The sequence below is a fragment of the Solanum verrucosum genome, unplaced genomic scaffold, assembly GCF_900185275.1.
Source record: "Solanum verrucosum unplaced genomic scaffold, falcon-dt-bn FXZP01000049.1, whole genome shotgun sequence".
Taxonomy (NCBI): Eukaryota; Viridiplantae; Streptophyta; class Magnoliopsida; order Solanales; family Solanaceae; genus Solanum; species Solanum verrucosum.
This window is the reverse complement of record NW_026020221.1, coordinates 10,733,241-10,745,327: the sequence shown is the minus strand read 5'-3', so window position 1 is coordinate 10,745,327 and position 12,087 is coordinate 10,733,241. Positions and strand designations below refer to the sequence as shown.

Below are 12,087 nucleotides of genomic sequence, written 5' to 3'. Positions count from 1 at the left end.
AGTAGTAGAAGAACAAGCAAAAGATAGAACAAGAGGAATGGAAAAGTGTATAGGAAATAATCATCCAACTTTAGGCCCCTTCGCGATTATCGTCCCCGACACCTAATCCTGCACAAGAAAATCATTACGAGAAAAATCACATCACAATTATTATCTACCAATTGTTCAACTGAAATAAGTCTAGTTGAGAGCTTTGGTGAAACAAAAACATTCTTGAAAGTTGGAGTAGTGTCACCAACCTTGGTAATGGGTAAATTACTACCATCGACAATTTGTATTTGTCATGGACCTTTACTTACGGACAATTTTTAGGATGCTCGTTGAGTTGGTCCTATGATTGGAAGCACCTGAATCAACAATTCAAAAATTAGATATAACATCATTACCTTGTAATCTCAATGCTAAAAAGGCTAACATAATCATTTGTTGTACCATTTTAGGAGTAAGAATTTGTCCTGAAGATGAGTTATCATTAGTGGAACCATTTATCCCAGCTTGAAAAGCATTGACCCTACGATTTTGAGGGTGCGTGGGACACTCTTTGATAATGTGTCCTTGTTGTTTACAATAATTACAGAACTTCTTGCTACAATTACTAGCAATATGACCATATTCCTTGCATAGCATTGAGTTCTACTCATATCCCTGCCCTTTCCTTTACCTTGAGAAATAAATGCAACAATGACATCATTTTATTTCTTGAAATCATTTTGTGTGACAAGACGTTGCTCTTCACAAAGTAATTCCCTAAAGAAAACATCCAAAGAGAGAGACGGGTCACGATTCATCAACTTGTCACAACCCAGACCGTCGTGATTGACACCCACACTAACCCTTCGGTGGGAGAACCATTACTACTAACCAACTAACCCCAAAGCTAGACATTTAAAGATACAGAAGCAGGTTTAAATGCAGAAATAAACTAGAGTTCCAATAAACTCCGGAAGTCTAACGAAACAATTGAGGAAAACAATGTCTAGAACCTGAGAGTCAATGTACCAAAACTCTAAAGTTCAACGAGTCTAAGAAAAATGGGTACAACCTTGAAACTAAACCAATGAATATCTAAAGTACTAGTCTAAGTTTGAAGAAAATGGACTAAACAAAAGGAGAACTCATGGCAGCCTAGAAGAACCGGCCCACCCTTGAATTCGATCTCGATCAATGATCTCCTAAATGAGGTCTGTCAGTAGCTGCCTGAAGCTCTCCTGTATTCAACAAGAAAGAGCAAGTGCAGTATTAGTACAAAATCACAGTGTACTGGTAGGATCACGCGACTATTCCAGTAAACGAAACATACATAGGCAGTCACAACATAGTAAACATAACATGTACATAATATATATACACATATACCGGTTATCATTTCAAGAACAACTTACAGTTCCACATTCTCATTAACAAGTAAATATGATAATTCAGTGGTCCTCTCTTGGAACCCATACCAAAACTGTTAATGTGCTGGAACGTGACACCCGATCCCAATTAATGTGCCAAAATGTGACACCTGATCCAATGTGTATGTCAGTATGTGACATCCGATCCCAATTAGTGTGTCGGAACGTGACACCCGGCCAATCATCATACCACAATCACAATGTATATTCTCATAATCATACAATCAAGTGTTGATTCATCGAATATAATCGTTCATTCATACTCATTTACATTAAGTTTGATCAATAGTGCTACATTAACATATATACATGTATTACAATGAAGCAAATACCCACATACATCACACAAACATGAAATCAAACCATCATCTACCTCGAAACCAAGCTTGAATCCCCCTAAGGCACTTGATTCTTACCTTTCTGATTTCTTTTCGCTTGTTCTAGGTCTACAAACAAGTAATAATACGCAATGATCAATAATTAAGGTCTAATTTACCCGGATTATAACAAACCAAATAATCCAAGGCCAAACCTATGATCCTCATACCCAAATTAAGGCTTTTTCCACCATTAGTTTCAGATCAAAACCTTTCCCCATTAATAATTACCTAAGAATCTAAGTTCTACGGATCGAAAAATGGATTAGGGGAGTAAAATCCTTACATTTAGTGCTAGAAGAGGTGGAAAACTGTCAAGAACTTGCCCTGGTTCATTTCTTAGCTCTCAAGAATGAAAGTTGCAGAATAATAGCATTTTTGGGGTTTAATCTTGACTTAATTCGCGACTGGGCCGCTACGGCGGACCCTATCCCGCTACAACGGCCCCGCCCTGGCAGGAATAATCCCTCCATAGTGGCTTACATAGAGACAGAGAGTCTAAATTTGAGTTCTAAATTCCCATTTCACAACAGACCTTCAACCCATGACGTTCAAAAGCTATCCCTTCACGCTAAGGCCAGTTTCAGGAGTTCTACTCACCCGAATTTAATTCCGTAAAGTCATACGGGTTCCTTAACGTCTTAGCTATCTAATAATGTGATCAATTGCATAACTAGATCTCTCATTCATTACCAGATTTCCCTAGACCTCACTGACTCAGATTTTGTCCAAATCTGGACTAGGCTAGGAATTCCCAAGTTACTACTCAAAAGTCTTCTGGCCCCAATTCTTTCCCCATTGGCTTTTCCCTAACAGAGGGAATTAGGTTGTTACACAAGTTAGAGCGAACACTCTCAAAGTCGGATCGTAATTTAATCGAAAATTGGTCTTGCTTGCTTTGCTCATGAACTACCTGAATCACTGATAGAGATTCAGTAGGTAATTTGGCATAGACAATATCTGTAAATTCAGTCCATAAGTTCTGAAATCCAGAAAAGTAATCTTGAACAGAAAGACCTCCTTGAGAGTAATTAGCAATTTCATACTCTAACTGAAAGCATCTTGCGCTATTATCTTGGTTGTAAACCTTTTGTAAGTAATCCCACATGGCCTTAGTCGTTTTGTACGGCCTGAAATTAAGAACAATAAGAGGGTCAATTGACCCTAGAATCCATGTAATCACCCGAGCATCTTTAATCTTCCATTCACCTAACTTTGTTGCATCAGTAGGAGCAGAATCACTTCAATCTATATGGCCTCGTAGTTCTTTGCCGGTGACAAATAACTATAAGTATAACTTTTTCAAGTGAAACGAACACTCAAAGTGATGTGAATTCATGCTTTTGAATAACTATGAAAACTACAAAGACTCAAGAAAGCAACTAGAATGATCAAGAAAAAAATTCTTAGATAGTAGGACTGATTGTCAATGAACATTCAATCAAAAACCAAGATATTCCAAATTTTTTTTAGAAGGAACCACAAGTGACTCTATGAAACAAGACAACCAAGAGAAGGCTCTGATACGATGTCAATTTTCTGTTGAATGCCTCTTAAAGTGAGAGAAAGTCTTTCCATTATATAGAGAATAAAGATTACACATCCCTAAAGATCTGTCATTCCTATCCCTAAAGATCAGCTACTCTATCTCTACAAATTGTTTTACTCGAAAAATATAAATAAAAGAAAAAAATGACTTGTTTCGAAAAATCGACTAATCTTATAGTTTGAAGAGAAATCGATTTTCCAAAAGAACCAGAGTTGCCACTTAATTGCTTTAGTAAAAATCAAGAAAAAACACTTAAGGTTTTCAAAAGATTTAAATAGATAAAATCAATTGAAAACAAAAGGGTTCGAGTTCGAATGTACATTCCGAGAAGGTGTTAGGCCCTCGGAATGCCCACTAACTTGCAGTTGACCGGCAATTTGATGAAAATGACTTGACTAATTTTGAGAAAGACATTAGCTAAGTAAGCAAACTTATAATTTTATTTATTATTATTTATTATCATTATTGCCATGTTAATTATCTTAAAGGGAAAATGAACTAAAGGGAAATTTTCTAAAGGGAAATAGTCTAAGTGGCAAGACTAATAGAAATAGAGATAAGTATAAAATATAAATATTTTGATTTGAACATGATAAAAAATGAAATGGCTATCTATGGGAATTTAATTAAATTAAACCATAAAATAAACAAAGTTAGTCAAATAGTAACAAATAGATAAGAGTAGAGAAAGGAATATTGAGAGTAAATCAAAAACACTGTCAAAGAGAGTATGAGAGAGTTTTTGAAGGTTCTTGTGGTGCTGCCAGAGGTTTTTGTTAATTGTAGTTAATTGTTATTTACTGCAATTTGAGTTTTGAGTGTAGGAAGAGTCTAACGAGTTGTTATAACTTGGAAAGACTCTGTAGGAGACACAAACCTGGGGGTTTTTTGTCTTGGGTAGTTAGGAGTTAGAGTTTTTAACTCTTTAGGTTACATAGTTGTGTAATCATTGTATTATTTGAAGGTGAAATAAATAATACGAAGTTTTGAAAGAGTTATCTTACGAAATTGTTTACTGCTAACTTCAGATAGTGAGGAACAAGTAGTAAGTACTTGTTTCTTTATAGAGTTAAGGAGGTCGTAATTCCAACACTAGTGATGCCCATTTTCTTTCATAAATATATTGATGCCATTACTAGGTCACTTTCATTCTAATCAACAATGCCGGCCGCAGGCAGTTCAAATTTGGCAAACATTGAAAGCATAACATGGCAAGTTCCTCATGATTTCAACGCCATAACTAGATGTTTACTCTGTTCATCATTACTTGTTCATCATATTAATATCTGTCTCGTTTAAAAGGTTAAGAGATATTTTATTTTTTTTATGTGTATTTTACCCTTGCTATTAAATATTACTCTTTATGTTCCTATTTATTTGTCACCATTTTAGATTTCATGTCCCTTAAGAAACTAGACAAGTTTATCATTATACCCTTATTTAGTGTTATCTTAAAGTTAAGTTTTTAATAAATGAACATGAATTAATTTATTTTGCTTAATTAATTTGACCAATGATTATGATTTAATTACTTTGTTTTTCTATGTTGATCAAATTCATACTTTCAAGGCTAGTAACTCTTAAGGATAAAATAGGAAGAACAATGTCGTTTATGCATTTGATTTTGTTAAATGACAAGTAGTATTAAAGAACATTTATTTTTACTAAAGAAGACATGTAAATAGGAACGAAAGGAGTATTGTGGAACATTTAATTTTAGTAAGGACGACATGTCAATAGGAACAAATGAAGTATTCAATATCTAAGACATTTTCCAAATGCTTAAATTTAATATATTCAAAGAGTAGTGTAATACTCCCTCTATTCCACATTAATTGTATTTTTGGGGTTTTTTTTTTTCATTGTTCAAAATAATTGAATTGTTCCAAGTTGAAGATGGATATTTGAAATTTTTTCTTCATATTTGTCCTTTTCTTTAATGAAGTTTGATATTTTCTAGGAGATAAATTGCATCACTTACAAAGTTGAATTTATGATTTCATAAAGGACAATAGTGGAAAGTATAGTTTAAATTATGATTTAGAATATTTTTTTCTTAATAAGTGTGCATTGTCTCACAAAGTATGTTTATAATATGAAATAGAGGGGGTAATATTACTCCTATGTACCAAGTTAATAATGGACTAGTATCAGGGCCGACTCAACAAGATTGGTGGCCTAAAGTGAAACTATAGAAAGAGGCCCTAATATTATTTTTTCATCATATATATTTTTATTTAAAATCTACTCTTCTAGTTTTTTTAGATGCGAAGTCATTAGTTACTGTTTTATAATCGATTTGTTTTAATAATTTCTTTTCAATTGATAATATAGCTAATTCATTCAATCTCTCTTGATGCACTGTTGATCTTGAATAAGATTTAATCAATTTTAGTTTCGAAAATCTACTTTCGGCTAAGGCAACGGCTACAGGAACATATAACATTATTCTATAAGCATTATGTTATTTGGAAAAAAATCAACACTTTTCATTTGATTGAGTGTTTTCATTAGATCAATTCTTTTACTTGTATTATTTCTCTGAACACATTTAACTCATAAAATAAATTTAAACCATCAATATCAAAATAACTATTATGTGTTAAAGAAAGTTCAAGGTTAAGATAATATTTTTTAAGTTCTCATCATCTAGTGATCTCAGTAATTTACCACTAAATAAGAAATCAAAAATATTTTCATATGCTTCAATTGGTTCAAGTCTATTTTGAAGTGAAAAATAGCTTGATCTACTATGTGAGCATATATATATATATATATATATATGACTTTGTGATTTCGTTAGCAATATTTTCATCAAATTGTTTCTTACGAAATTCAGGTTCAATGTTAATCTCATGTGCAATTTCCTTAGTAGAAATCATAGCACTCATACATATAATATTTTTTACAAAAAAAACAGATATTAGTAAAAAAATAAATGGGGGCCCTCAAAAATATGGGGCCCCAAGCGATGACTTTAGTGGCCTAGGGGTTTAGACGGCCCTGACCAGTACTATTGTTAAACAAAAAAAAAAGGTATTAATATTTGCATTTTTAAATAGGTAAATGCCAGTGAAAATCTACTATAAATTCAAGAAAACCAACAAACAATCCTCTTTTTCCTGTTCATGTACATCTTAGACAAATTAATAAAGAAAACATGTCTTGTCTGTCCAATTCTTTCAAATGAAATATAATAGTGTGATCACATTGAATTTGAACCTATATTTCCTAAGTAAATCTAATACAAATCTCATCCCGTGAATCGTGATAAATCATTCATTTTATGGTTTTAGATGAACAAAATGCCACAAGAGTCTAAACACCTTTTTGTCTATGCCAATGGCAATTGCTAACCAAAAATGGATTTACGCTCTCCGTTTCATGATATTACTTTGTTGATCTGACATACGCTTAATTTTTTTTAATTAAAAGTATATTTTACTAAATTAACCTTATTAATGATGATTTGAAATTTTAAATTTGACTACTTATTCAGGACTAAGGGTAGTATGACAAATTTTTTTCCATTAAAATAGATAAATAAAATCCAACATCTATTTTTGATATATAGGTGAAGTAAAATAAATGGAGGGAGTAATTAACTCACAGATAAATCACTCAAAATTAATTTTTTCGTAATTATAAAAACGTAGTACTATTTTTTTGGTGGATAAACTAAAAAAAACAAAAATCTAATAAATTAGGAGTATCATTTAAACAACAAAGGTCAACCAATATCCCTTGAAATTTCTTTACCTCTCAGCACGTCTCTCGTGTTATATTAATTAGAAGCTTTGAATTTTAACTTCCTCAACTTCTGGCCCCACAACAAGATTCCACAATCATGGGTCCCACTTATCTTCTCTTGTTTCCTACTATTTCTGTTCCAAATTCAGGTGACCCCCTTCGAATTTCGAGAGTCAAATAATTTAATTTTAATCGTGAATTCGAATATAAATAAAACCTTTATATCGTTTAAAATTCATTCTAACACAGGTCACAATAATTTGACAAATTCAATAATTATTGTCAAATAAATATTTGTCTGAATCTCGAAATTCGAAAAGTATCACCAAACTTGGAACATAGGGAGTAACTAACTTTTCTCATCTTATTTATACATAGTCCCTCCCTACAAATGAAATGAATATATCCCCAAACCAACTTCAAGAAAAATTAATTAGTTTCTTTTTTCACATGGATTTAGGTCCAAATAATTCATGTGTGAATAATAATATTGAGATGGAAACAAATTATGATGATGTTGATCATGCACCTGAAGAAAGTGGATGGACAACTTATTTAGAGGATTTTTCAATGAAGCAAAGGGAAAATAACTATAGTTCATCATCTGATCATGATAATAATTCTTTTGGTAGCCCTTCTTTGCTTTCTGATGCTGCTTCACATGCTGCATGGAAACAAAATTCTCAATCTCCTATGAGTGGTTCACCATTTCTTAAGAGGTTGAATTTGAAGAAACAAAAAAGAAACAACAAAATTTCTGATCCTGATTTGGAAGACACTGCTAGCTCACCTGTAAATAGTCCAAAGGTCAACCAAAACTTTCTACTTTTTATTTTTATGTATCATATTCTTGTTTTTTTTTTTCCTTTCGTTGTCGATTAGGTATCAGTAGAAATATAAAGATAAAAGAAGTATGGATGATTGTATATAGATTAAAATTGAACAGATGATAGGTCAAGATCATGTTGTTTATTGGGAATTACATAGAGGAGAATGAGTAGATATTGAACGATTAAATTTTGAGTTCTTGTTATCGTGAATTTTTTCATCAAGATGGATCTCTCTTTTACAATCGAACGAACTCATACTAAGGCTAGGAGTAGTAAGGGTTGTAAATCAGATGGTACATAACATGGTTTTGAAATTTATGGTACTTTAATTAGGTCAAATTTATTTTAAGATGAAACTTTTAGGTTAATCCAAACTTCGATCATCAGGAAATTACATTATATATATAATGAGAAGGATCATTTTTTTTATGTATATATGATAAATATTTGTGTTACTTAGTGAAAATTCTGATTTCGCCACAATTTTGTATTGAGATATGTCTTGTTTTGTTATTAACAGGTAAGTAATTTTAAGCAGATGGACATCAATTATAGGACAGAAAATAGTAGTGCACAATTCCAAGAAATGAAGAGAGTTGAGAGAAACAACAAATCTTTTGATGGAAAAGACAATAATGGGTATATAGAATTGAAGAAGAAGGGACTTTGCTTGGTACCTTGGTCCATGATAGTCAACAACCATGGCTGATCTCCCTAACATCCCTCTCTGTTCATGTAAAAAAACTTCATCTTTTTTTTTTGGGGGGGAGGGTGGGGAGTGGGGAGAGGGTGGGGTGGGGGGACTGTAAAAAATATAGACAAAATACATTGATAACCCTTAAAATTATCAGTGAATTTTACTTAGATATACTCGGATTACGATAAGTTTTAATTGAACACCTGAATATGATAAATTAATTTTATTAGATATATATTTTCGACTCTAATTTTAGAAAATCAATTTTGTGCGTATTCTCAAGCATATATTATACTAATAATAAGTTGATTATATAAAATATATATTACCTTCTTTAATTATATATATTAGCCTCAATAAGGACATACTTGAGGTTTTATGACTTATTGATGATAATACGTATAATTAAGAGAAGTGATTAACTTATTTACATAATTGGTGCTTGAGAACACACACAATTTATTTCTCCAAATTTTGAGTCGGAAATACTGAATTGAAAAACTTTATCAGGTGTTCAGTTGTAACATATCATAGTTCAAATATTTAACAGTAATTTACTGATAAATTTAAGTGACTATTATGTATCCCGTCAAAACTATATAGTATATGAATTGTAAAAATGTACTACATCATCATTGTCACAAAAAGAAAAAAGAGAAAAAAGGAAGCAAAAATTGTAAATAGAGCTTCTTTTTCTCTTTACACAAGTATTATGTAAAGAAGCAGTAAATCATTATTAATAGTAATGTTTTGTATTATTTTGGGAAGTCTGCTAATGGCAGAAAATCTAAAATCACGTTTGATTAACAAATATTAATAGTAAGTTGTTAGTTTTCTATTTTTCTTCCTAAAAGATTGAGTTGGTTGAGAAAGATTTGATTCCAACATTTACTTATTTTATATAATTACTATATCTAATTCTCAAACAAATTTGGGTTAATTATATAATCCTCACCAATCACATTCCCCAATTAAATTCATTATAGGCCAATTTTTTATTTATTTATTTATTATTATTATATATATATATATATATATATATATATATATATAGAAAGTATTAAAGATTCTTTATATTTTTTTTACTGGCATAGCTCATACAAATCTTTATTAGAACTAAAATAAGTGTATTAATAGATGTTGAGAAAGATATATTTTTCTTCTTCTATTAGGTCCATCTTTAATGATTCCAGGTAGGGTGTGCACTATTTGGATTAAATCAAAAAATTATATCAAATTAAATCGAATTCTAATTTGGATTGGTTTGGATTAATAATTTCTTTTGTTTGATTTTTTAGTTTGGTTTCGAATTTAGAAAAATAAAAATTGAAAAAACCAAAATACCAAATTATATATATTTAAATTGCAAATATAACTTCGATTATATTTCTAATTATTGCATAACCGAATAATTAACCAAATCGAAAAGAAAATCAAACCAAAAAAAGAAAAAACCAAAGCGAACCAAATTTATTTTGGATCGGATTGATCGAGTTACACTTCTTCATTATAAAAATAAAAAAACTCAGATTGAATAGTACAAAATCAAATCGAAAAATCGAATGAGCACCCCTAAATTTCCAAGAGATTGTAGTTTAATTTTCTTCGAGATAATTTCTTGTAATTTTAGGTCTATCTTTTCATTCCCTTTTTAATACCTGATTAAATCACCAATATGGTTAATTGATTGAGTTTTATCCTTGCCAAATTCATGCCTTTGGTGAGCTTTATGGATGCAACTACTTGCTCAATTAGTCTATGATCTAATTAGTGTCATTATTGTTTTTGGAGGAGAATACGAGGCACTCTCTATCAAAACTATTGTCAAGGAACAAAACCAATATAATGAATTCTCTTTGGGTTCCTTTTTAGTTATTATATTGCGCTTCTCGAGAGCTAAGTCGACTAGTTTTCAAAGCTACATTAGATTATATTCATTCGATATTTTAAATAAAATTTTACATATTAAAAAATTATACATAAAGTACTATAAATTGCAACTTTTTTCATATCAATATGATGAAAAAATACACCTTAAAATATTAGTCAAAATTCATATTGTTTGACTCTTGTAAAGGAAACTGTGACAAGTAAAAGAAACTGAGAGAGTAGCTAGTTTGGCCAAACTTTTGTAATATTAAAAGTGTTTTTATTCGTCACCGAAAGTACTTTTTTTTTATAACACTTCTCAAAATAAGTTGATTTTAGAAAATTATCCAAACATTCTAGCTATAACTTGGCCAAACAAGCTATAAAACTACTTTCTAATTCAATATGGTTGATACTTAATGGGCGATTGATTGTCCTTCAATCGTACTTTCTCCGTCTCAAATTAGTTGACTTAATTTTGGTTATGATATTTGTTAATATAATATAATCTTGAACTTTAAAGATTTGGCTCCTCTCCATTACCCCTCCCTCCATTTCGTCAAGTGCACCTCTAGATGAAAGACATGTGTCTTATTTAAAGTTTAAAGGTCAAAATTATATTATATTAACAAATATCATAACCATAGTTAAGTCAACTAATTTTAGAAAACTACTCTTCAAATTGGATAAGAATTACAATATATTTCATACAAAATTTGATATTTATTAATATCACTAATTTCATTTTATATTTTTATATTTAAATATTAAAATTATAGCACATGAAACGTTTTTATTTAATGTGATAAATAATAATCTTTAAAAACATTTGCATTTAAAACAATGGTTTCTTTTATTTCACAAAAAAAAGATGAAAGAATATTTTTTTTAAAACGTATATTTTTCCCTTCAAACGTACAATAGCCACATTTTCTCCTTGGAATAATTTTGGTATCGTTTAATTCTAAAAACCTTTTGTCTTTTTATTTTTTACCTTTTTATTTTTGTTTCGTGTTCTTTTATTTTATGGTTTTTTTTTTCAACATTGATAATTCTTCATTTTTTTTTTGTTTCTCAATATAGTATAATATTTCAAGAATAAAGTTTACTAGTACATAAAATTGATTAGTTGATTCTCACCTTAAATATCATACAATTTAATGTTTAAGTGTAAAAATATAAGATGAAATTAATGATATTAATAAATAACAAATTTTGTATTCCTTTATTGTAGTTCTTACCAAATTTGGAAAGTAGTTTTCTAAAATTAGTTGACTTAACTATGGTTATGAACTTATGATATTTGTTAATATAATATAATTTTGACTTTTAAATTTCAAATAAGATACATGTCTTTCATCTAGAGATGCATTTGACGAAATGGAGGGAAGGGGTAATGGAGGGGAGCCGGATCCTAATTTCATATAAAAGGATCGGAGTAATTAATATTTCCCGTTTCAATTTGTATTTTACTTTTTGGTTTTTCGAAATTCAATCTGCATAACAATTTGACCAACATCTTAAATGCATATTTTTTGTATAGCTGTTGAGTATATAAAATTTTAATAATCTAGTTTGAATTACATACACCTAATTCCCTTAGGCCAACCATATTTCC

At 30.3% G+C, this 12,087-nt stretch overlaps 2 protein-coding genes and 1 pseudogene across 2 annotated transcripts in view; 2 read left to right on the top strand and 1 right to left on the bottom strand.

Moving 5' to 3' along the window:
• LOC125831174 (ethanolamine-phosphate cytidylyltransferase-like) overlaps window positions 1-12,087 on the top strand; it is a 912,135-nt gene that overhangs the window by 145,884 nt on the left and 754,164 nt on the right. The window lies entirely within an intron of this gene.
• LOC125831539 (uncharacterized) overlaps window positions 1-12,087 on the bottom strand; it is a 113,302-nt pseudogene that overhangs the window by 81,880 nt on the left and 19,335 nt on the right.
• Window positions 7,486-8,769, top strand: LOC125831194 (vascular-related unknown protein 1-like). The gene is made up of 2 exons (XM_049510380.1): window positions 7,486-7,880; window positions 8,424-8,769. Exons 1-2 carry the CDS (start codon window positions 7,524-7,526, stop codon window positions 8,610-8,612), a joined length of 546 nt encoding a protein of 181 aa, XP_049366337.1. The 5' UTR covers window positions 7,486-7,523; the 3' UTR covers window positions 8,613-8,769.